The sequence below is a fragment of the Toxorhynchites rutilus genome, unplaced genomic scaffold (assembly GCF_029784135.1).
Source record: "Toxorhynchites rutilus septentrionalis strain SRP unplaced genomic scaffold, ASM2978413v1 HiC_scaffold_59, whole genome shotgun sequence".
Lineage (NCBI taxonomy): Eukaryota > Metazoa > Arthropoda > Insecta > Diptera > Culicidae > Toxorhynchites > Toxorhynchites rutilus.
Window position 1 is genome coordinate 4,593 of NW_026600123.1, and position 25,820 is coordinate 30,412.

Below are 25,820 nucleotides of genomic sequence, written 5' to 3' on the forward strand. Positions count from 1 at the left end.
CTTGGACATGTTTGTATTTTTGTGACTTTGTAACTTTGTAACGTTGTCTATAGCGCTGTATCACATTGATAGAAATTTAACCCTCTTTCTGTTAACCGTTTGATCTGAAATTTGGAACACATCTTTATCTCGGATGTCATTATAAAACTGCGTATTCCGTGATCTTGAAAATCCAAGATGGCGGCCGGTACAAAATGGCGGATTATGGACATATTTTCTCAAAATCCTATCAATATGGGTTTTCTCAAAACCCCATAAATTTGGCTATATGAAATATGGCATATGAAAAAACAATGGCAATCAAAGGCCTTGACTAGTAGAATACAGTTATTTATGAAAAATTCAAAACCAAGATGGCGGCCGCTACAAAATGGCGAATTACATATTTTCTGAGAACCCCAACAATATGGGTATCAAATGAAAGGGATTGACTAGTACAACACAGTTATTTATGAAAAAATGCAAATCCAAAATGGTCTCCACCACAAGATGGCGCCATATTTTTTCTTTCAAAGCCCCATCAATATGGGTATCAATTGAATGTGCTCGACTGGTAGAACACAGTAGATCATTAAAAATCAATGTCCAAGATGGCCGCAGTTCCCAAATAAACAATTACTTTTTCAATAGTTTCATTCAGCTTGTCCTGTTTGTTTGTAGGATTGTCCCACATTGATTGAAATTGGACCCCGTTCCTGATCACTGATTGATCTGAAATTACCTTTAATTTTACTGCCATTATAAAACTGCGTATTCCTTGATCTTGAAAAAATTCAATTTGGCCGCCGCTAAAAATTGGCTGAATGGCTTGACTTGGAGAATACACTACATTATCAACAACATAAATACCTAAAGGTCACCGCCACGAAATGGTCGACTATGTTTTTTTTTGAAATCCTCTCAATATTGGTATCAAATGAAATGATTTGACCAATAGAATACAGTACATCATCAAAATATTCCGATGAATATCCATCTTGTCGCCATCGCCATCTTGTGGTGGATTTGTATATCCCATAAATAACTATGTTATACTAGTCAATCCCTTTCATTTGATATCCATATTGATGAGGTTCTGAGAAAATATGTAATCCGCCATTTTGTAGTGGCCGCCTTCTTAGATTTGCATTTTCCATAAATAACTGTATTCTACTAGTCAAGCCCTATCATTTGATACCCATATTGATGGGGTTGTGAAAAAACTATATATGGCGCCATCTGGTGGTGGCGGACAATTTGGATTTGCATTTATCTTGAATGTCTGTGTTCTACTAGTCAAGACCTTTGATTTGATACCCATATTTATGGGGTTCTGAGAAAATATGTAATCCGCCCTTTTGTAGTGCTGCTCAAATAAATATTAGATATACAATATTTGCTGCGCATATTATTTAAAAAAATGCACCAAAGTTTGGATGAAGATGATCCGTTATTGAGTAAATATTCGGATTTGGTATCAATAGATCCGGAAACTGTTCCTGTTCCTTAACATTACATTTAAGTCGCAAAATTAGTGTTGTGTTGGTACTTGAAAAGGCTTACCATCAGTATTTCGGTCAAATTGCACCAAATCGGTGAACGATTTCAATAGGAAACGGCCTTCGAATGGTACCTAGAATATCCAAGTGAGTAATAAACAAGATTCTGGTAAGGACGTGTGAACTGTAACAGAGAAATTTAAGATTGTTTCAAACATGGATTAAGAACACGCTAAATGTTTTCTCAACAGCGATTCGAAACGAGCGCAGGGAGTTTCCCAAACACGGATGTCAATTCAAGTCAATAGCGGCAGCACCAAGGAAGTCAGAGAAACACAGTGAGCAAAACGGGAGAAACGGGGGACTTGATCAGTTACCACCGCACCAGCACGGACGGACGGATTGCATCCGTTTTCTCCAAATCGGTGTTTAATTTGACAGTGTTGATTTCGATGCACGATCCGGCCTAGCCTTCATTGCCGACGATCCGCCGGAAAATATCAGCGATACTAGCTAACTTCGGTGCATTTAGCAAAAGTGTACGGATATTTGGTCGCAAAGTTCCCGGTGAACGACCAAGAAATGAAAATGATTGGCCAACGGTGATTTGTAACAAAAGTGCGTGAGTTATCGGGAAGCGTGTCTGTTGCTCTGACTCTAAGTGGCGCAGGTCGGGAATCCTGTGCGACACAAGTCGCTGAGATATGGTTTGTGTAAAAAAGCAAATTTAGTTGTACACGCGATGTATAAAATGGTGAAAATTCGCGGTGTGGAACATGAAAAATTGGAAGGTAACAAAACGGCTTCCTAAAAAGAAAAGAAGAAGAAAATAAAGTGGTTAAACGGAGATAATAGTTTGGAAAGATGAAGAAATTGTTGTGAATAGAAATAGTGTTGGAAAGAAATATTGGTTGGAATTGAACGGGAGAGAAGTGCACGAAAGTAAGCGACGACGAAGGAAGACCGACGGCACTAAGAGCCTGACCACCAACGGGTGATGAGAAGCTGGGCACTGGGCGAGAAGTCACATCAGGTGAGTGCGAGCGTGAGAAAGTGTGTGTGTGTGTGTGCTATCAATTAAATTATCTTAATTCAATAAAATCTATTTTTGTGCATGATGGCTGCTCGTGATCTGGCCGAATTATATTGAAGCTTCGGATACTTAGCACAAACTTCCATACAAAGCAATTGAATTTTTTTATGTTGTTACTCTATTTTTATATTCTTATCTATTATTTATTTTTTATTAGCCGACAACAAAAATCATTTCTTCTTCCCACTTTTTTTTTCGGTCAGTTAATAACATCAAACGTAATGCTTAACTCAAGATTTCTGAACATGATTATCAGACTGAAAGAAATGTAATATTTATCCAGTTGCAATACTGGTTGTTCTTCGAGCACGGAAAATGTAGAAGATATAGTCTGTATTGATATTTGCTTCAGGATAGAAATCGAATCCATTTTTTGTTGAGTGTCGTTCTTAGCTGCACTACATTTTTTCAATTCAAAAGCTTAGCTGGGTATGGAAATAAAAACTGTCCCCAAACCAAATCACCCGCATTATGGAAAATATTGTGTAGGGTACCAAATAAGAAATGATATGAGGTTCACCATAAAATCTGTGGTAAAAAGCGTACTTTTCATTTTTTTGCACACTATTCTCGATAGCTTCGAGATAAAAATTACTGGAAAAAAATGAAAGTGCGTCTTACTATGGTGTATCGAAAAATCTTGAAATATTGAAATTTTCTTTATTCAGAGATTCAGTACTACTCTAATTCGTATTTAAATGCGTTTCTACACCTTTTTAGACATGTGTGATAATATGTGGTGCAAAAAAAAGGTCAAATTCATATATAAGTATTTATGTTTATTTGTTCGTGTATGTCTTTTTCAGAATATTTTGATAACTGCGCGGTACGAAAATATCTAATTAATTTTTTTTTAATATTTTTTCTTATTTCTATTTCAGTAATTTTCTATTTTTTTTTAATTGGTTAAAATCCTAAAATTGTATGTGCGTATTCCGTATTCGTAAAAGAGTCCCAAACCTTATCACCAGCGCTATGGAAAGTATTGTTGCGAATTAGAAAATTAGATGTTATTTTTGAATATAACATCTATATGGTTCACAATAAGAGCTATGGCTAAAACGTTGTTTTTTGTTGCTTGAAAAAGAAAATATGTAAAAATACTCGTAGTACATCTTACTATGATAAAATTACCATCGATTTTTTTTATGCGAAATTAGATAATTCTTTAAATAGATCAGATTTGGAATTGTTTAGTATTATGAATTGATATCCACTATTTTATCAATCATCTATTTCATATAAATAAAAAGTATTGAACGTACTTTTGTTTCCTCATTTTAACCTCGCTACATTATGAAAAAAATCATAAATAAAAAAACACGTACGAACACATTTCAAAACAGTACTGTGCGTGTTGAGTATCTTTCATTTCCATTTTTTCATTCTCAATAGGCTTGAGTTTTGAGTATAGGTATTCAGAATAATAATTTATTTTTTGAAATTTTGTACCGTATACAACATTTTCATTTTCCAAATGAAAAAATACTAGACAATAAACAATATAGAAATAAAAAAAAAATATTGCATATTTTTGTACTGCGCAGTACTTAAAATTTTCTGAAAAAAAAATCGCAAACATCTAAAAAGAGATTAAACCAGTACAGATTCTCAGAATTCTAAAAAAAACGAAAAATTTATAAATATATATTTTATGTATCGCGCCACACAGTTAAACTTCTGAAAAAAATCACACATATCTAGAAAACGCGTAGAAAAACATTTGAATACGAATTAAAGCAGTACTGAATCTATAAAAAAAAAATCAATATTACATAAATGTTTTTTTTTGGTACATAAATTTTTGATAAAAAATTATTTTGATATTATTTCTCGATACACCATAGTAAGATGCAAAAACTTGAAAAGTACGTTTCTTACTATAGATTCCATGGTGAATCTCATAGAGGCAAAAAATACTCAAAATTTCTTATTTTGTATCCTATACAACATTTTCCATAAAGCGGGTGATTTGGTTTGGGGGCACTTTTAATTTCCATTCTCAGCCAGGCCCTTTGCCTATTTAACAGCATGAATAGGAACGCCAAATTAAAAGCTTTGATTTCAGTTTGCAGAAATCGTTTGATTGCAGAAAATATTCAATTACATAGATAGATTTCAATATACAATAACCTTAAAATTAATCGATGTTATTTATGTTAGTATATTGACAGCTTTCAATAAATAAAAAAACGAGAAAATACAATTAGTTAAAAATTTTATATTCTGTCGAACTTCGTTAACCTGCAGTAACGTATGGAGCGATTTCACGCCAAATCAGCTGAATAACAGCCAGTTTCGACACGACGCTCTTCAATTACTTTTAAACCGTGTACACAAGGTAAAAGCTACCCAAAATCACAATTTTCAGTATTTCTATGTTACTTTTGTTACAAAATAATCGATAAAACTTTGATAACATCCGGCAACTCTGATGTATCGTGTGGTTTGGCTTTTCTGCACTATCGACGGAAGGACTGAAAGGCAAAGCTGTTTAACTAGTCTTGTATGAGATTCAGTACTAGGTCCGGAGCTCGACACAATGTTATCATTGGAAGTGTGAATTGCTGGTGAATTTTTTTTTTTTTTTGGATGAGAATGGTACTTCAATCATTATCCTTTGCTTCCCATCCTGATCTTATTCATGGCAACGTGGCGAAGGATGTATGCATGGAAGGAAAGAAAATTCTGGAAATGTAGTTTTTTAGCAGCTGGTATACCTGGTAATTTGGCCCATCTCAACTACCTGAGTAAAACGAGCATGTATTACCCATTTCTGCTACATTCTACTCGTATAATAATACTGCTTGCCTTTATCGATTTGATTAACCGAGATTCGATTTCATTTCGAAGCAGTGTTTGAAACATTTCTCGTTGTGAGCTGATGCTTTGCAATAGTTTAAAACATTGAACTTATGATTATTAGCTAGAATTAATCAGGAGAAAGCTAAGCATATTTAGAAAGCATAAGTCAGAAATCGATTTTTAGAAAAGTCCACTATCGATCTGCAGGGACTTACGTGGGTTAGAAAGAAAAGGTCCATTGTCGGTATCCGGCCTCGGTTGGGCTCAACAGGGTAATATTCCGAGCTCGGTGAAATGATTCACTCATATCGGTTTGGAAATAGATGCTCTCCTTGGAGATTGCTGTGGATTGATTTTTAGAAAACCAATCAATGTAACTCTTTATTAGAAATTTGTTGTCGTCCTGAAAAGGACGGTTGGGTTCTCGATTTTAGTGCAGTTCCATGTCGTTGTTTATTTAAGCTTTCTTCTCGGTCTTCTTGGGTAGCAGGACAGCTTGGATGTTGGGCAAAACTCCGCCTTGAGCTATAGTTACACCCGACAGCAGCTTATTCAATTCTTCGTCATTACGAATAGCCAGCTGCAGATGACGTGGGATAATTCTGGTCTTCTTGTTGTCACGAGCGGCATTTCCTGCCAACTCCAACACTTCAGCTGCCAAATATTCCATCACTGCTGCCAAGTAAACAGGAGCTCCAGCTCCAACACGTTCGGCGTAGTTTCCCTTCCTGAGCAGACGATGGATACGACCCACTGGGAACTGCAATCCAGCACGATTTGAACGGGACTTTGCCTTTCCCTTAACTTTTCCTCCTTTACCACGTCCAGACATTTTTTGTTATATAATTATGAAGTTATTCACGAGCAAAGCGAAACTGTACTGATGAAAATTTTCAGTAAGCGAACCCTCTTTTATACTAACTCTGCCATTATTAGTTTTTCACTCAGGCAGTGCTACGAATATAATGAAATGGCATCATAAACATAAGGGGACGGGCATACATTCCACCCTGACTGTGCATATAACATGATGTTTCCCTTGCTTTCAACATTAGTTCCTCTCGAACAGTGAAAGCGTTAAAACGTAGCAATGGCTCCTAAAACCAGTGGAAAGGCAGCGAAGAAGTCCGGAAAGGCTCAGAAAAGTATTACCAAGACCGACAAGAAAAAGAAGAAGGTCCGCAGGAAGGAAAGCTACGCTATCTACATTTACAAAGTGTTGAAACAAGTCCATCCTGACACGGGTATATCATCCAAAGCCATGAGTATCATGAACAGCTTTGTGAATGATATTTTCGAACGCATCGCCGCTGAATCATCTCGTTTAGCGCATTACAACAAGCGATCAACTATAACTTCTCGTGAAATTCAAACCGCAGTTCGTTTATTGCTACCAGGAGAATTGGCCAAACACGCTGTCTCCGAAGGAACCAAAGCCGTCACAAAGTATACCAGCTCCAAGTAAATTCTGAATTCTACAATATGAAAAAACGGCCCTTCTCAGGGCCACAAAATTTAGGTTAAAGAGTTCAAAATACAATTTTTCAATCATTTATTGGTGTTATTATAACAAGTCGCTTCTCGTGCGAACACTTCGCTTTCATTGCTCGAAAGTTTCTGAAAAGTAATATCACAAAAGGTGTCCAAAATGGCTCGATATAACAATTTAATGTAATACGATTTATTGTGAAGTACGTTTTGAGAATGATGTGATCATTGTGTGCAGAATGTATAATGCATCGAGTGAATTTGATAACTGAAACTTGTTGCCCTTTAATCTCGACTGTCCATTCTCATGGAACGTCGTAATTCCAGTATATCACTCGGATGTCCCCTCTCATGGCATATTAAAGTTTATTAGTGATGACGGGGAGTTGAGTTATTTCGAGACTACTTCTTTGAAGTGTCCTTTTCAAATAGCACGAGAAGTCGAATCAAAATATAGTAAAATTGCTAAGATATATTTTTATCGAGAACGCGTCCATTTACGTCTTTTGGAGACACCAGATTGGGCAATAAATTATTACGTATTATTGCCAACCGTGCATTAATCAGCCTGCAATGCACATTGGAAAGTGTTTTAAGATTTATCCTAATATACCAAATTACAAAAAGTAAAATATTGTTTGTCACATAAGTCCAATATCATTATAGTACATCCCTTCCTTGTTTGGTTTTTAGAGACTTTAAACTTTTGCAGTTCATTCGTCTCTAGTCCTGAGAAGGGCCCTTGTGAAAAGAAAACTACTCCATTACTTCTCCTTCACCTGTCTTAAGAAAGACAATCCATTCTCGACTAACGCTCGCCGGCAACGAGAAGTGATTATAATACGATGCTTGGTTCCAAAATGATACTAAATAATACGAGCATTTGTAAACGAATAACTCTGAACTGATTAAGAATTGATCATATTTGTGGAAGCATGTTCTATTATCAAAAGTATTCTTCTATAGTAACATTTATCAGCAAGCTCAGAGGTTCATTCATATTTCATATATTCATACTTGTGACAGCGTGTGGAATGTCAGAGTTTGAAAACGTGTTTTTAAAACTCTTTTCGCATAAATTGGTGGCCCTGAAAAGGGCCGTTTGTTTGAGAATGAGGTCAGATAGGTCAGACTTAGGCGCGTTCTCCACGAATACGACGAGCCAATTGGATGTCTTTCGGCATAATGGTCACTCGTTTGGCATGAATGGCACACAGATTGGTATCTTCGAATAATCCGACCAGATAAGCTTCACTTGCTTCCTGCAGAGCCATAACAGCCGAGCTCTGGAAGCGAAGATCGGTCTTAAAATCCTGAGCAATCTCACGAACCAAACGTTGGAATGGAAGCTTACGGATCAACAATTCAGTCGACTTTTGGTACCGACGAATTTCACGCAGAGCGACGGTTCCTGGCCGATAACGATGTGGCTTCTTGACTCCTCCGGTAGCTGGAGCACTTTTACGAGCAGCTTTAGTGGCCAACTGTTTGCGAGGAGCCTTTCCTCCGGTGGATTTACGAGCGGTCTGCTTGGTACGAGCCATTGCTTACGATTTCAGTAGAGTTAACGGTTTCAAAGTTGTTCTTGGAATGAAAAATTTCCACGCGTTCCCTCGCTTTTATATATGAAACGTGTTACCATTTTGCGCATGCGCAACAAAAAGGAAAACGCAGAGAAGAGAAGAATGACAATATGATGAAGAAGGAAACAACATTTACATTCGGATATAAAAGAGGGTACCCCTAGGTGAAAACAACATCAGTTTCATTCATCGTTTGTACTGGAAAGCATCATACAATAATTCAGAAAAATGACTGGCCGTGGTAAAGGAGGAAAAGGACTGGGAAAAGGAGGAGCCAAGCGTCATCGTAAGGTTCTTCGTGATAACATCCAGGGTATCACAAAGCCCGCCATCCGTCGTTTGGCTCGTCGTGGAGGAGTGAAGCGTATTTCCGGTCTTATTTACGAGGAAACTCGTGGAGTGCTGAAAGTATTCCTGGAAAACGTAATCAGAGATGCTGTTACCTATACGGAACACGCCAAACGAAAGACCGTTACCGCAATGGACGTTGTGTACGCTTTGAAACGCCAAGGTCGTACTCTCTACGGATTTGGAGGTTAAATTATATACTTTTGCGTAGGTTTCAACAAAACGGCCCTTTTCAGGGCCACGATATTTTTCCAGTTAAAAGAGTGATTTGTAACGTTTTTAAATGAACCACTGTTCAAAATCATGATTAGTTTCTCAATTGGTGGTACAAGGAAGCCAGTTTTTTGTGCGTTCGTTTTTGCTAGATTTCCCATTTGTGCGACCCATTTGGTGCGATTTTATATTAAATCTAAACTCGAATCACACAAATAATAAAAGTACTCAAAAATGGTCGCACGAATGAGGAAACGCATAAAAACAGGTTTTCCTGTTAGTTTATGATGACGATTCAAATACAATTTCACGTTGTACTTTAGTTGTATTGACCCAAACCCAAAAAAAAAGTCCAATATTTGTTGACTGAATGTCTGTGAATTATGAGTCGAATGAGGGATCATTGTAAACTATACTTGGGTACATGTAATCTCAAAACGATCGCGATGGCTATGAATGATTTTAGACCAAAACCTCATGTGGTCGCAACCTAATGCAGGCTCGACGTAAAGTTTGTTACACAATTGATGCTTTTCGATATCATCAGTTGGCCATCATATCTCGTTTCGTTAGAATATGAACATTCTTAATAGTGTACAATGTTGGACACATGATGCAGATGTGTGAAAATGTATATTAACTGTTATAAAAAAATCATTTGAATTATTATTTGAGGTGAAAAACTTTTGTTACTCTTTCGATTCAATGTGTTTGTAGTCCTGAGAAGGACTGTTTGTTTTTAAATCATTTCAATCGACTGAACTTTACTTCTTGGCGGCGGCTTTCTTCGGAGCGGGTTTCTTAGCCGGTGCAGCCTTTTTCGGTTTTGGAGTTTTAGGCTTCTTCGCCGCTGTTTTCGATGGTTTGGTTGCTTTCTGTTTGGGAGCGGCCGCTTTTTTCACGGTTCCAGCCTTTTTGGCAACTTTGGCGACGGCTGCTTTAGCCTTCTTCTCAACCGCTTTCTTTGCTGGTGCTGCCTTAGGCTTTTTGACGGCAGCAGTTTTGGGAGTGGCTGCCTTTTTGGCAACTTTCTTTTCCCCTGAAGGCTTCTTCCCAGCCGCAGTTTTCTTTGGTTTCTTCTCGCCCGCAGGTGTCTTGTCCTTAGATTTAATTTTAAAGGACCCCGATGCTCCACTTCCTTTGGTTTGCACAAGACTACCTTTCTCAACACCACTCTTCAGAGATTTCTTGATGAAAGTTGAGAGTTTAGCAACGTCGCACTTGTAATTGGCACCGATATACTTCTTGATGGCCTGAAGAGATGATCCATTACGTTCCTTCAAAGTCTTGATGGCGGCTAAAACCATTTCATTCACTGGTGGATGAGTGGCTGGCTTTTTCGGTTTCTTACCCTCTCCTTTAGGAGCACGAGCCTTTTTCGGTGTCTTGGCTGGAGATGCGGCAACCGATGCTGCGGTAACGACTTCAGTAGCTGTATCGGCCATTTTTCACTGTATTTCACTACTATGTTTCAACGAAATGCTGAATTCCATGGTGCGCTCTGTGTCGCCACTTGTGCTCGAAATTGACATCTGTGTTAGGGAAACTCAGTGCGTTCGTTTCAATTCGTTGTTGAGAAAATCTTTTGCGTTTTTGAAATTCATATTTTAAGACATGGTAATTTTCTTTGTCCTAATTCGCACAAAATAACATTATACGCTTTTCATTGCACGCTATGATAATCTAGCTAACATTCAGAGTTGTCTGATGTTAAAAATCACTTCTCGTTTTGCAACAATTTTCCGGTAATGTGCATAGTATATATCAGAACTATTAACACAATACTGAAAATGTGTAAAATTGTGTTATTACAAAAGTAAAACGACGATAAAAAGTTGTTTGTAAAGAAGAGCAACATTTCCCCGATCATTTGATACCAAAATTGTATGTTTCTTCATCAACACAGCGAAGTATTTTCATCTAAACTTTGCTGCCATCGGAGCAGCTCAGGCACTTTTTGATTTCCGTTCGCTTTCATATGACTCAATATACCCATACAAAATTGTTACCATTATTTAAATTTGTTCTGTGAAATGAAAGAAATTTGAATACTTTTAGAGAAAATATCATCATTATTCGTACAATCATATTCGTAGTTACGATTCACGTTCCGAGGATGGATTGGTAATACAAACTGTTTGCCAACATTTGTGTTATCGATATTCTGCTACAAAATCCCAAACTGTACAGATCAAAAATATTTTATTTATTTAAAATCATTTAAAATTTTAAAAATCATCATGTTTATAATGTTTACATGTACCCTATGATTTGGTGAATTTGTATGTTATTCATATGTTGACTCCAAACCAGTATAACCTAAAATTGAAAGTTGAAAAAACCATAGCTGTGCTTCTGCATTTTTCATTTCATCTGTTGAATGTTTCCGCTTTTAATTTTTTTTTCTTTCTGTCATCGTTTTTACTATACCAACGTTAGACTGTTTCAGTTTTTTTGCCACTCGTTAGTGAAATATTATTTCAATATAAGCTAGCTTTCCAAAGACAACTCTCCAATGGGTTCACTCGAATAGTCAATAGCAGCATGTTTGAAATCAATTTATTAGTTTTATCTTGTTCAGTCCTTCGACAACAACTCACATTCCACAATTCCAACTTTAACTACCTTAATTCTTCATCCGCTTAGTCTGTTCAACAGGCAGCTCATATGGAACGACAAAGCTCAAGATTTGTACTCGCGACAAAACGTACATTTCAATTACCCAACTGTGAGATCCTAATTCAATACAGGTAATTACCCGACTGCGCAGATAAACGGTAACAAATCCAACACATCATCCTGGTAAAACTGAAAGTTCAGATCTGGCTTATCCGTATCACGCATAATTCGAATCGAAATTTGAAGTTTACGTGTACATGTATTTTGGAGAAGGATAAACACATTTAAAAAATAAAAATGATGGATGAGAGTTATCCATTCCGTATATAATAAAAATCCTATGTAATAGAGCAGTGGTTTTCAACCTTTTCTGCTCCTTTCCACTTTTGACGAAGATTAATCCCAGTGCTTCCCCCTATCAGTATTTTGTAAGAAAGTCTGTAGCATATCAGTAAAATAATGAATGAATACAAACGGCTTTCAAGTTATATTCGCAACAAATATGATTCTGTACTTGTATCTGACTACAAAAAAGGTATATAAAGTCAGTATGACACCTGCGTCTGAATGATTTCCGCCAAAATCATAATTCTTGAGCACGTTGTCAAAAAGCACAACTCATGTCATCTTCGAAATCCACTCTGTTACGGTGTTTTCTTTCCATCAGCAGCATTGTAGGAAATCCAGATTCACATAAATACTACACACTAGACAACAATACTCGTAACGCTTAATTCGCATATCAGGATATCATTTTTCGATCATTTGCAGATCGATGAGTTTGTTCTAAAATTGATCCGAAACTTTCGTCACTGCCAGTCGAAAGGGGATTCAAACCATGTCCAAATCTTGTTATTTGACATGGTTACATGAAACATGAAACATGAAACATGATATGACATGTTTCAAGTTTAACTTGTTGTAAAAAATCTTGACAAATGCTGTACAATTTTCTTTTTAATGGTCTTCTGTACTGTTTCGTCGTCTGTTCCATCATCATTCTTTGACGAAAGTCTTTGAAACATTGTGAAGTTGTTCAATCGAACATTACATTCCAGATTTAGAAATGTTTGCCGAGGATCGCAAATTTTAGCGTATCCAATAAAGTTTTTGTAGCAATTTTTGTTAATCATTGTCAAATTCAAAGCGAAGTAAATGTACAATAGTCCCTTGCAGAATTCCCCCCTTTTAATGACTAAATTCCCCACCGGTTGAAAATTACTGTAATAAAGCATCCAGTTTTCTCCAAGTGATAAAGAAAATTTTGAATGAAAATTGAGACAAACAATGGTGTCATATTTTAATACAGTCAATTCGATGCCAAACCGATTCAGTGGTTCTCAGAATCTCATGGAAGTGGTAGTTTTGTTTCTTATCGCAAGATATTAGACTCGTATTTTTTTATTCTTTCGTTAGGGTGACCATTTCGATTCAATTTAAAGTCAATCAAAGTCAAAAATTTAAAATCAATCACCTGTTCATTAAAAAACCCGCTTCCAAAATATTTGAATTGTTCTTCGTAATTATCGATTGTATTTGTTTTTTTTCCTGTTCCTTTTTTTCCTGCGCTATATATTTTTATATTTTTTCTTGAAAGCTGAGAATGTTTTACATAACATATCTTAAAATCAGAGATGTATTTTTGTTTTGTTTTCAACTTATGAGTTTTCAAATCTAACCGATGGTTCGATTTGAAAAATCGGTTTTCCCATTTTTTCTCGATATGGTCGATACATGAAATTGAAGTCAAGAAGCTAGTCTCCTTTGAAAAAATATTACACCTGCGATAAAATTGGATTTTGTTTTCGTGATTATTGATTGTATTTGCTTTTTATAGTTTACATGGTCTCGGGATCAAGTGCGCCATTTTTTGTTTTTATTTTTTCTTGAAAACTAAGGATGTTTTACATAACATATTCTAAAAATCAAAAAGGTTTTTTTTCGTTTTTGAGTTATAACTTTTCAAAGTTTACATGTTTTCAGTCTTTTTGCAATATTTCTGTGCGAATATACTAGATCTATGCGACTAAAATCCAGTTTAATCGCAAATGTGGCACTATAAACTATTTGGCTTTAATTGGACATAACATTCAAACATTCAAAAGTTATGATTTTTGGAAAAACGGGTAAAATGATTTTTTGACCACCGGTTAGATTTGGAAAATCATAACATAAAAAGGGGAAAACATCTCTCTGATTTTACTGTTTCTTAGAAATTTGTTTTTCGTTTATATGACAGCCCACCCTAAGAGGAGTGTCGAACCACCTTAGAAATGTTTCTTCCCCATAATACCTCCACATGCCAAATTTAGTTCCGTTTGCTTGATTAGTTCTTGAATTATGCGGAAATGTATGCTTCATTTGTATGGCAGCCCCCTCCCCTCTCAGTGAAACAGGAGGAGTGTCTATTCACCATAGAAACCTGTTATGTCCCTTGAAACCTTCACATGCCTAATTTGGTATTTTCTTGATTAGTTTTCGAGTTATGCAGAAATTTGTGTTTCATTTGTATGACAGCCCCCCTTAGAGAGGGGGGAGGAGTCTCAAACTATCATGAAAACCTTCCCCGGCCCCAAAAAACCCCAACATACCAATTTTCATGTCGATCGGTTCAGTAGTTTCCGAGTCCATAAGAATCAGACAGACAGACAGAAATCCATTTATATATATATATATATATATATATATATATATATATATATATAGATGATGCATAACATCATTACCGGTCTATACTTATTTTATTTTAGTTCATTTTGTCACCGGATAGAATGGATTCATATAGTGCAATTCCAAATGAAATTGACCTAAAAATGCAGATTTTAAAACATATATTTTTGATTCGAATGAAGGTTTGTATTCCGTTTGGGTTGAAGCAAATATTTGTTCTCCACACCAATTGGGAATTTTTTTTACTCAAGTGTAAGTTTTGTAAATGGCGTATCGATTCTAGTAAGAGGAATCTTTGATAATTTAAATCTCAAAAACTATAAGTCGGACCGAAATGGTGTCTCAGAAAGAGTTATAGAGTATTGATGTTCAAACGTGAAAAAATATACACTGAGAAAAAAATAGTATTTTTTTTCTATTTACAAAAAAAAACTTTAGTTTGCAACATCTAAAATACGTATATTTTATTTTTATTTTTATTTTTTCATATAAAATAGAAGTCATGGAGAAAAAAAAATAATCCAAGATGGTAAAACTATTTTTGACAAACTTCTGATGAACATCTGATGTGATTTGAAACAAAAAAGGTCATTCTTAATCTCATTCTAAATGCAGCCATTCTCGAGATATTTAAAAAAATATTTCCAATCAAAAATACTCATGTTATGTCATTTGTCGATTTCATTTGCAATTGCTCTAAACGTCAAATACAGGTCGGACTCGATTATCCGGAGTATTGATTTTTTTTTCACTCCGGATAATCACAAAACAAAGAATTTTATTATATTATTATGATTTGCACTTATTTATTGAACGGTTTTATCTAGCTTGGACATGTTTGTATTTTTGTGACTTTGTAACTCTGTAACGTTGTCTATAGCGCTATAACGTTGTCTATAGCGCTGTATCACATTGATAGAAATTTAACCCTCTTTCTGTTAACCGTTTGATCTGAAATTTGGAACACATGACATCGGATGTCATTATAAAACTGCGTATTCCGTGATCTTGAAAATCCAAGATGGCGACCGGTACAAAATGGCGGATTATGGACATATTTTCTCAAAATCCTATCAATATGGGCCCATAAATTTGGCTATATGAAATATGGCATATGAAAAAACAATGGCAATCAAAGGCCTTGACTAGTAGAATACAGTTATTTATGAAAAATTCAAAACCAAGATGGCGGCCGCTACAAAATGGCGAATTACATATTTTCTGAGAACCCCAACAATATGGGTATCAAATGAAAGGGATTGACTAGTAGAACACAGTTATTTATGAAAAAATGCAAATCCAAAATGGTCTCCACCACAAGATGGCGCCATATTTTTTCTTTCAAAGCCCCATCAATATGGGTATCAATTGAATGTGCTCGACTGGTAGAACACAGTAGATCATTAAAAATCAATGTCCAAGATGGCCGCAGTTCCCAAATAAACAATTACTTTTTCAATAGTTTCATTCAGCTTGTCCTGTTTGTTTGTATGCTTGAGTGTTTGTAGGATTGTCCCACATTGATTGAAATTGGACCCCGTTCCTGATCACTGATTGATCTGAAATTACCTTTAATTTTACTGCCATTATAAAACTGCGTATTCCTTGATCTTGAAAAAATTCAATTTGGCCGCCGCTAAAAATTGGCTGAATGGCTTGACTTGGAGAATACACTACATTATGAACAACATAAATACCTAAAGGTCACCGCCACGAAATGGTCGACTATGTTTTTTTTTTAAATCCTCTCAATATTGGTATCAAATGAAATGATTTGACCAATAGAATACAGTACATCATCAAAATATTCCGATGAATATCCATCTTGTCGCCATCGCCATCTTGTGGTGGATTTGTATATCCCATAAATAACTATGTTATACTAGTCAATCCCTTTCATTTGATATCCATATTGATGAGGTTCTGAGAAAATATGTAATCCGCCATTTTGTAGTGGCCGCCTTCTTAGATTTGCATTTTCCATAAATAACTGTATTCTACTAGTCAAGCCCTATCATTTGATACCCATATTGATGGGGTTGTGAAAAAACTATATATGGCGCCATCTGGTGGTGGCGGACAATTTGGATTTGCATTTATCTTGAATGTCTGTGTTCTACTAGTCAAGACCTTTGATTTGATACCCATATTTATGGGGTTCTGAGAAAATATGTAATCCGCCCTTTTGTAGTGGCTGCTCAAATAAATATTAGATATACAATATTTGCTGCGCATATTATTTAAAAAAATGCACCAAAGTTTGGATGAAGATGATCCGTTATTGAGTAAATATTCGGATTTGGTATCAATAGATCCGGAAACTGTTCCTGTTCCTTAACATTACATTTAAGTCGCAAAATTAGTGTTGTGTTGGTACTTGAAAAGGCTTACCATCAGTATTTCGGTCAAATTGCACCAAATCGGTGAACGATTTCAATAGGAAACGGCCTTCGAATGGTACCTAGAATATCCAAGTGAGTAATAAACAAGATTCTGGTAAGGACGTGTGAACTGTAACAGAGAAATTTAAGATTGTTTCAAACATGGATTAAGAACACGCTAAATGTTTTCTCAACAGCGATTCGAAACGAGCGCAGGGAGTTTCCCAAACACGGATGTCAATTCAAGTCAATAGCGGCAGCACCAAGGAAGTCAGAGAAACACAGTGAGCAAAACGGGAGAAACGGGGGACTTGATCAGTTACCACCGCACCAGCACGGACGGACGGATTGCATCCGTTTTCTCCAAATCGGTGTTTAATTTGGCAGTGTTGATTTCGATGCACGATCCGGCCTAGCCTTCATTGCCGACGATCCGCCGGAAAATATCAGCGATACTAGCTAACTTCGGTGCATTTAGCAAAAGTGTACGGATATTTGGTCGCAAAGTTCCCGGTGAACGACCAAGAAATGAAAATGATTGGCCAACGGTGATTTGTAACAAAAGTGCGTGAGTTATCGGGAAGCGTGTCTGTTGCTCTGACTCTAAGTGGCGCAGGTCGGGAATCCTGTGCGACACAAGTCGCTGAGATATGGTTTGTGTAAAAAAGCAAATTTAGTTGTACACGCGATGTATAAAATGGTGAAAGTTCGCGGTGTGGAACATGAAAAATTGGAAGGTAACAAAACGGCTTCCTAAAAAGAAAAGAAGAAGAAAATAAAGTGGTTAAACGGAGATAATAGTTTGGAAAGATGAAGAAATTGTTGTGAATAGAAATAGTGTTGGAAAGAAATATTGGTTGGAATTGAACGGGAGAGAAGTGCACGAAAGTAAGCGACGACGAAGGAAGACCGACGGCACTAAGAGCCTGACCACCAACGGGTGATGAGAAGCTGGGCACTGGGCGAGAAGTCACATCAGGTGAGTGCGAGCGTGAGAAAGTGTGTGTGTGTGTGTGCTATCAATTAAATTATCTTAATTCAATAAAATCTATTTTTGTGCATGATGGCTGCTCGTGATCTGGCCGAATTATATTGAAGCTTCGGATACTTAGCACAAACTTCCATACAAAGCAATTGAATTTTGTTATGTTGTTACTCTATTTTTATATTCTTATCTATTATTTATTTTTTATTAGCCGACAACAAAAATCATTTCTTCTTCCCACTTTTTTTTTCGGTCAGTTAATAACATCAAACGTAATGCTTAACTCAAGATTTCTGAACATGGTTATCAGACTGAAAGAAATGTAATATTTATCCAGTTGCAATACTGGTTGTTCTTCGAGCACGGAAAATGTAGAAGATATAGTCTGTATTGATATTTGCTTCAGGATAGAAATCGAATCCATTTTTTGTTGAGTGTCGTTCTTAGCTGCACTACATTTTTTAAATTCAAAAGCTTAGCTGGGTATGGAAATAAAAACTGTCCCCAAACCAAATCACCCGCATTATGGAAAATATTGTGTAGGGTACCAAATAAGAAATGATATGAGGTTCACCATAAAATCTGTGGTAAAAAGCGTACTTTTCATTTTTTTGCACACTATTCTCGATAGCTTCGAGATAAAAATTACTGGAAAAAAATGAAAGTGCGTCTTACTATGGTGTATCGAAAAATCTTGAAATATTGAAATTTTCTTTATTCAGAGATTCAGTACTACTCTAATTCATATTTAAATGCGTTTCTACACCTTTTTAGATATGTGTGATAATATGTGGTGCAAAAACAAAGGTCAAATTCATATATAAGTATTTATGTTTATTTGTTTGTGTATGTCTTTTTCAGAATATTTTGATAACTGCGCGGTACGAAAATATCTAATTAATTTTTTTAAATATTTTTTCTTATTTCTATTTCAGTAATTTTCTTTTTTTTTAATTGGTTAAAATCCTAAAATTGTATGTGCGTATTCCGTATTCGTAATGCAAAATTAGATAATTCTTTAAATAGATCAGATTTGGAATTGTTTAGTATTATGAATTGATATCCACGATTTTATCAATCATCTATTTCATATAAATAAAAAGTATTGAACGTACTTTTGTTTCCTCATTTTAACCTCGCTACATTATGAAAAAAATCATAAATAAAAAAACACGTACGAACACATTTCAAAGCAGTACTGTGCGTGTTGAGTATCTTTCATTTCCATTTTTTCATTCTCAATAGGCTTGAGTTTTGAGTATAGGTATTCAGAATAATAATTTATTTTTTTTAATTTTGTACCGTATACAACATTTTCATTTTCCAAATGAAAAAATACTAGACAATAAACAATATAGAAATAAAAAAAAATGCATATTTTTGTATTGCGCAGTACTTAAAATTTTCGCAAACATCTAAAAAGAGATTAAACCAGTACAGATTCTCAGAATTCTAAAAAAACGAAAAATTTATAAATATATATTTTATGTATCGCGCCACACAGTTAAAATTCTGAAAAAAATCACACATATCTAGAAAACGCGTAGAAAAACATTTGAATACGAATTAGAGCAGTACTGAAACTATAAATAAAAAAAAAAGTCAATATTACATAAATGTTTTTTTTGGTACATAAATTTTTGATAAAAAATTATTTTGATATTATTTCTCGATACACCATAGTAAGATGCAAAAACTTGAAAAGTACGTTTCTTACTATAGATTCCATGGTGAATCTCATAGAGGCAAAAAATACTCAAAATTTCTTATTTTGTATCCTATACAACATTTTCCATAAAGCGGGTGATTTGGTTTGGGGGCACTTTTAATTTCCATACTCAGCCAGGCCCTTTGCCTATTTAACAGCATGAATAGGAACGCCAAATTAGAAGCTTTGATTTCAGTTTGCAGAAATCGTTTGATTGCAGAAAATATTCAATTACATAGATAGATTTCAATATACAATAACCTTAAAATTAATCGATGTTATTTATGTTAGTATATTGACAGCTTTCAATAAATAAAAAAACGAGAAAATACAATTAGTTAAAAATTTTATATTCTGTCGAACTTCGTTAACCTGCAGTAACGTATGGAGCGATTTCACGCCAAATCAGCTGAATAACAGCCAGTTTCGACACGACGCTCTTCAATTACTTTTAAACCGTGTACACAAGGTAAAAGCTACCCAAAATCACAATTTTCAGTATTTCTATGTTACTTTTGTTACAAAATAATCGATAAAACTTTGATAACATCCAGCAACTCTGATGTATCGTGTGGTTTGGCTTTTCTGCACTATCGACGGAAGGACTGAAAGGCAAAGCTGTTTAACGAGTCTTGTATGAGATTCAGTACTAGGTCCGGAGCTCGACACAATGTTATCATTGGAAGTGTGAATTGCTGGTGATTTTTTTTTTTTTTTTATGAGAATGGTACTTCAATCATTATCCTTTGCTTCCCATCCTGATCTTATTCATGGCAACGTGGCGAAGGATGTATGCATGGAAGGAAAGAAAATTCTGGAAATGTAGTTTTTTAGCAGCTGGTATACCTGGTAATTTGGCCCATCTCAACTACCTGAGTAAAACGAGCATGTATTACCCATTTCTGCTACATTCTACTCGTATAATAATACTGCTTGCCTTTATCGATTTGATTAACCGAGATTCGATTTCATTTCGAAGCAGTGTTTGAAACATTTCTCGTTGTGAGCTGATGCTTTGCAATAGTTTAAAACATTGAACTTATGATTATTAGCTAGAATTAATCAGGAGAAAGCTAAGCATATTTAGAAAGCATAAGTCAGAAATCGATTTTTAGAAAAGTCCACTATCGATCTGCAGGGACTTACGTGGGTTAGAAAGAAAAGGTCCATTGTCGGTCTCCGGCCTCGGTTGGGCTCAACAGGGTAATATTCCGAGCTCGGTGAAATGATTCACTCATATCGGTTTGGAAACAGATGCTCTCCTTGGAGATTGCTGTGGATTGATTTTTAGAAAACCAATCAATGTAACTCTTTATTAGAAATTTGTTGTCGTCCTGAAAAGGACGGTTGGGTTCTCGATTTTAGTGCAGTTCCATGTCGTTGTTGATTTAAGCTTTCTTCTCGGTCTTCTTGGGTAGCAGGACAGCTTGGATGTTGGGCAAAACTCCGCCTTGAGCTATAGTTACACCCGACAGCAGCTTATTCAATTCTTCGTCATTACGAATAGCCAGCTGCAGATGACGTGGGATAATTCTGGTCTTCTTGTTGTCACGAGCGGCATTTCCTGCCAACTCCAACACTTCAGCTGCCAAATATTCCATCACTGCTGCCAAGTAAACAGGAGCTCCAGCTCCAACACGTTCGGCGTAGTTTCCCTTCCTGAGCAGACGATGGATACGACCCACTGGGAACTGCAATCCAGCACGATTTGAACGGGACTTTGCCTTTCCCTTAACTTTTCCTCCTTTACCACGTCCAGACATTTTTTGTTATATAATTATGAAGTTATTCACGAGCAAAGCGAAACTGTACTGATGAAAATTTTCAGTAAGCGAACCCTCTTTTATACTAACTCTGCCATTATTAGTTTTTCACTCAGGCAGTGCTACGAATATAATGAAATGGCATCATAAACATAAGGGGACGGGCATACATTCCACCCTGACTGTGCATATAACATGATGTTTCCCTTGCTTTCAACATTAGTTCCTCTCGAACAGTGAAAGCGTTAAAACGTAGCAATGGCTCCTAAAACCAGTGGAAAGGCAGCGAAGAAGTCCGGAAAGGCTCAGAAAAGTATTACCAAGACCGACAAGAAAAAGAAGAAGGTCCGCAGGAAGGAAAGCTACGCTATCTACATTTACAAAGTGTTGAAACAAGTCCATCCTGACACGGGTATTTCATCCAAAGCCATGAGTATCATGAACAGCTTTGTGAATGATATTTTCGAACGCATCGCCGCTGAATCATCTCGTTTAGCGCATTACAACAAGCGATCAACTATAACTTCTCGTGAAATTCAAACCGCAGTTCGTTTATTGCTACCAGGAGAATTGGCCAAACACGCTGTCTCCGAAGGAACCAAAGCCGTCACAAAGTATACCAGCTCCAAGTAAATTCTGAATTCTACAATATGAAAAAATCGGCCCTTCTCAGGGCCACAAAATTTAGGTTAAAGAGTTCAAAATACAATTTTTCAATCGTTTATTGGTGTTATTATAACAAGTCGCTTCTCGTGCGAACACTCCGCTTTCATTGCTCGAAAGTTTCTGAAAAGTAATATCACAAAAGGTGTCCAAAATGGCTCGATATAACAATTTAATGTAATACGATTTATTGTGAAGTACGTTTTGAGAATGATGTGATCATTGTGTGCAGAATGTATAATGCATCGAGTGAATTTGATAACTGAAACTTGTTGCCCTTTAATCTCGACTGTCCATTCTCATGGAACGTCGTAATTCCAGTATATCACTCGGATGTCCCCTCTCATGGCATATTAAAGTTTATTAGTGATGACGGGGAGTTGAGTTATTTCGAGACTACTTCTTTGAAGTGTCCTTTTCAAATAGCACGAGAAGTCGAATCAAAATATAGTAAAATTGCTAAAATATATTTTTATCGAGAACGCGTCCATTTACGTCTTTTGGAGACACCAGATTGGGCAATAAATTATTACGTATTATTGCCAACCGTGCATGATTCAGCCTGCAATGCACATTGGAAAGTGTTTTAAGATTTATCCTAATATACCAAATTACAAAAAGTAAAATATTGTTTGTCACATAAGTCCAATATCATTATAGTACATCCCTTCCTTGTTGGGTTTTTAGAGACTTTAAACTTTTGCAGTTCATTCGTCTCTAGTCCTGAGAAGGGCCCTTGTGAAAAGAAAACTACTCCATTACTTCTCCTTCACCTGTCTTAAGAAAGACAATCCATTCTCGACTAACGCTCGCCGGCAACGAGAAGTGATTATAATACGATGCTTGGTTCCAAAATGATACTAAATAATACGAGCATTTGTAAACGAATAACTCTGAACTGATTAAGAATTGATCATATTTGTGGAAGCATGTTCTATTATCAAAAGTATTCTTCTATAGTAACATTTATCAGCAAGCTCAGAGGTTCATTCATATTTCATATATTCATACTTGTGACAGCGTGTGGAATGTCAGAGTTTGAAAACGTGTTTTTAAAACTCTTTTCGCATAAATTGGTGGCCCTGAAAAGGGCCGTTTGTTTGAGAATGAGGTCAGATAGGTCAGACTTAGGCGCGTTCTCCACGAATACGACGAGCCAATTGGATGTCTTTCGGCATAATGGTCACTCGTTTGGCATGAATGGCACACAGATTGGTATCTTCGAATAATCCGACCAGATAAGCTTCACTTGCTTCCTGCAGAGCCATAACAGCCGAGCTCTGGAAGCGAAGATCGGTCTTAAAATCCTGAGCAATCTCACGAACCAAACGTTGGAATGGAAGCTTACGGATCAACAATTCAGTCGACTTTTGGTACCGACGAATTTCACGCAGAGCGACGGTTCCTGGCCGATAACGATGTGGCTTCTTGACTCCTCCGGTAGCTGGAGCACTTTTACGAGCAGCTTTAGTGGCCAACTGTTTGCGAGGAGCCTTTCCTCCGGTGGATTTACGAGCGGTCTGCTTGGTACGAGCCATTGCTTACGATTTCAGTAGAGTTAACGGTTTCAAAGTTGTTCTTGGAATGAAAAATTTCCACGCGTTCCCTCGCTTTTATATATGAAACGTGTTACCATTTTGCGCATGCGCAACAAAAAGGAAAACGCAGAGAAGAGAAGAATGACAATATGATGAAGAAGGAAACAACATTTACATTCGGATATAAAAGAGGGTACCCCTAGGTGAAAACAACATCAGTTTCATTCATCGTTTGTACTGGAAAGCATCATACAATAATTCAGAAAAATGACTGGCCGTGGTAAAGGAGGAAAAGGACTGGGAAAAGGAGGAGCCAAGCGTCATCGTAAGGTTCTTCGTGATAACATCCAGGGTATCACAAAGCCCGCCATCCGTCGTTTGGCTCGTCGTGGAGGAGTGAAGCGTATTTCCGGTCTTATTTACGAGGAAACTCGTGGAGTGCTGAAAGTATTCCTGGAAAACGTAATCAGAGATGCTGTTACCTATACGGAACACGCCAAACGAAAGACCGTTACCGCAATGGACGTTGTGTACGCTTTGAAACGCCAAGGTCGTACTCTCTACGGATTTGGAGGTTAAATGATATACTTTTGCGTAGGTTTCAACAAAACGGCCCTTTTCAGGGCCACGATATTTTTCCAGTTAAAAGAGTGATTAGTAACGTTTTTAAATGAACCACTGTTCAATTGATTGATTGATTATTTGATTTATTTCAGTCGGCTTTAACCCTTCAGGTCATTCGCCGTCTATCGAAAAATATTGATATTACAAATGTATACAATGTTATTACATGACGTGGTGAAAAATAAACGAAACATTGAACAACTTTAAACTTCTGTACTGAACGCAACCGCTCCAGATGTGTAGCATGCTTACTGCGCAGGAACCACTGTTCAAAATCATGATTCGTTTCTCAATTGGTGGTACAAGAAAGCCAGTTTTTTGTGCGTTCGTTTTTGCCAGATTTCCCATTTGTGCGACCCATTTGGTGCGATTTCATTATTAAATCTAAACTCGAATCACACAAATAATAAAAGTACTCAAAAATGGTCGCACGAATGAGGAAACGCATAAAAACAGGTTTTCCTGTTAGTTTATGATGACGATTCAAATACAATTTCACGTTGTACTTTAGTTGTATTGACCCAAACCCAAAAAAAGTCCAATATTTGTTGACTGAATGTCTGTGAATTATGAGTCGAATGAGGGATCATTGTAAACTATACTTGGGTACATGTAATCTCAAAACGATCGCGATGGCTATGAATGATTTTAGACCAAAACCTCATGTGGTCGCAACCTAATGCAGGCTCGAAGTAAAGTTTGTTACACAATTGATGCTTTTCGATATCATCAGTTGGCCATCATATCTCGTTACGTTAGAATATGAACATTCTTAATAGTGTACAATGTTGGACACATGATGCAGATGTGTGAAAATGTATATTAACTGTTATAAAAAAATCATTTGAATTATTATTTGAGGTGAAAAACTTTTGTTACTCTTTCGATTCAATGTGTTTGTAGTCCTGAGAAGGACTGTTTGTTTTTAAATCATTTCAATCGACTGAACTTTACTTCTTGGCGGCGGCTTTCTTCGGAGCGGGTTTCTTAGCCGGTGCAGCCTTTTTCGGTTTTGGAGTTTTAGGCTTCTTCGCCGCTGTTTTCGATGGTTTGGTTGCTTTCTGTTTGGGAGCGGCCGCTTTTTTCACGGTTCCAGCCTTTTTGGCAACTTTGGCGACGGCTGCTTTAGCCTTCTTCTCAACCGCTTTCTTTGCTGGTGCTGCCTTAGGCTTTTTGACGGCAGCAGTTTTGGGAGTGGCTGCCTTTTTGGCAACTTTCTTTTCCCCTGAAGGCTTCTTCCCAGCCGCAGTTTTCTTTGGTTTCTTCTCGCCCGCAGGTGTCTTGTCCTTAGATTTAATTTTAAAGGACCCCGATGCTCCACTTCCTTTGGTTTGCACAAGACTACCTTTCTCAACACCACTCTTCAGAGATTTCTTGATGAAAGTTGAGAGCTTAGCAACGTCGCACTTGTAATTGGCACCGATATACTTCTTGATGGCCTGAAGAGATGATCCATTACGTTCCTTCAAAGTCTTGATGGCGGCTAAAACCATTTCATTCACTGGTGGATGAGTGGCTGGCTTTTTCGGTTTCTTACCCTCTCCTTTAGGAGCACGAGCCTTTTTCGGTGTCTTGGCTGGAGATGCGGCAACCGATGCTGCGGTAACGACTTCAGTAGCTGTATCGGCCATTTTTCACTGTATTTCACTACTATGTTTCAACGAAATGCTGAATTCCATGGTGCGCTCTGTGTCGCCACTTGTGCTCGAAATTGACATCTGTGTTAGGGAAACTCAGTGCGTTCGTTTCAATTCGTTGTTGAGAAAATCTTTTGCGTTTTTGAAATTCATATTTTAAGACATGGTAATTTTCTTTGTCCTAATTCGCACAAAATAACATTATACGCTTTTCATTGCACGCT

General features: G+C 36.6%; 9 protein-coding genes across 9 annotated transcripts; 4 read left to right on the plus strand and 5 right to left on the minus strand.

The window, feature by feature from the left end:
* Positions 1-5,669: 5,669 nt before the first annotated feature.
* On the minus strand, positions 5,670-6,240 carry LOC129782383 (histone H2A). Its single transcript, XM_055789599.1, has one exon. The coding sequence runs from the start codon at positions 6,206-6,208 to the stop codon at positions 5,834-5,836; it is 375 nt and encodes a 124-aa protein (XP_055645574.1). The 5' UTR covers positions 6,209-6,240; the 3' UTR covers positions 5,670-5,833.
* Positions 6,241-6,461: 221 nt separating this feature from the next.
* Positions 6,462-6,841, plus strand: LOC129782385 (histone H2B-like). Its single transcript, XM_055789601.1, has one exon. The coding sequence runs from the start codon at positions 6,467-6,469 to the stop codon at positions 6,839-6,841; it is 375 nt and encodes a 124-aa protein (XP_055645576.1). The 5' UTR covers positions 6,462-6,466.
* Positions 6,842-7,973: 1,132 nt separating this feature from the next.
* LOC129782379 (histone H3.v1-like) lies at positions 7,974-23,392 on the minus strand. Its single transcript, XM_055789594.1, has 4 exons — positions 22,933-23,392; positions 9,777-10,440; positions 9,702-9,727; positions 7,974-8,410 (listed from the first exon to the last, which is right to left on the minus strand). The coding sequence occupies exons 1-4, from the start codon at positions 23,333-23,335 to the stop codon at positions 7,998-8,000; spliced, it is 1,506 nt and encodes a 501-aa protein (XP_055645569.1). The 5' UTR covers positions 23,336-23,392; the 3' UTR covers positions 7,974-7,997.
* Positions 8,633-9,092, plus strand: LOC129782389 (histone H4). Its single transcript, XM_055789604.1, has one exon. It carries the CDS (start codon positions 8,676-8,678, stop codon positions 8,985-8,987), a length of 312 nt encoding a protein of 103 aa, XP_055645579.1. The 5' UTR covers positions 8,633-8,675; the 3' UTR covers positions 8,988-9,092.
* On the minus strand, positions 9,388-10,483 carry LOC129782381 (histone H1B-like). Its single transcript, XM_055789597.1, has one exon. It carries the CDS (start codon positions 10,451-10,453, stop codon positions 9,773-9,775), a length of 681 nt encoding a protein of 226 aa, XP_055645572.1. The 5' UTR covers positions 10,454-10,483; the 3' UTR covers positions 9,388-9,772.
* Positions 20,102-21,171, minus strand: LOC129782382 (histone H2A). Its single transcript, XM_055789598.1, has one exon. It carries the CDS (start codon positions 21,132-21,134, stop codon positions 20,760-20,762), a length of 375 nt encoding a protein of 124 aa, XP_055645573.1. The 5' UTR covers positions 21,135-21,171; the 3' UTR covers positions 20,102-20,759.
* On the plus strand, positions 21,379-21,767 carry LOC129782386 (histone H2B-like). The gene has a single exon (XM_055789602.1). The coding sequence runs from the start codon at positions 21,393-21,395 to the stop codon at positions 21,765-21,767; it is 375 nt and encodes a 124-aa protein (XP_055645577.1). The 5' UTR covers positions 21,379-21,392.
* Positions 23,393-23,559: 167 nt separating the features above from the next.
* On the plus strand, positions 23,560-24,167 carry LOC129782388 (histone H4). The gene has a single exon (XM_055789603.1). The coding sequence runs from the start codon at positions 23,603-23,605 to the stop codon at positions 23,912-23,914; it is 312 nt and encodes a 103-aa protein (XP_055645578.1). The 5' UTR covers positions 23,560-23,602; the 3' UTR covers positions 23,915-24,167.
* LOC129782380 (histone H1B-like) lies at positions 24,026-25,622 on the minus strand. The gene has a single exon (XM_055789596.1). It carries the CDS (start codon positions 25,588-25,590, stop codon positions 24,910-24,912), a length of 681 nt encoding a protein of 226 aa, XP_055645571.1. The 5' UTR covers positions 25,591-25,622; the 3' UTR covers positions 24,026-24,909.
* Positions 25,623-25,820: the final 198 nt, after the last annotated feature.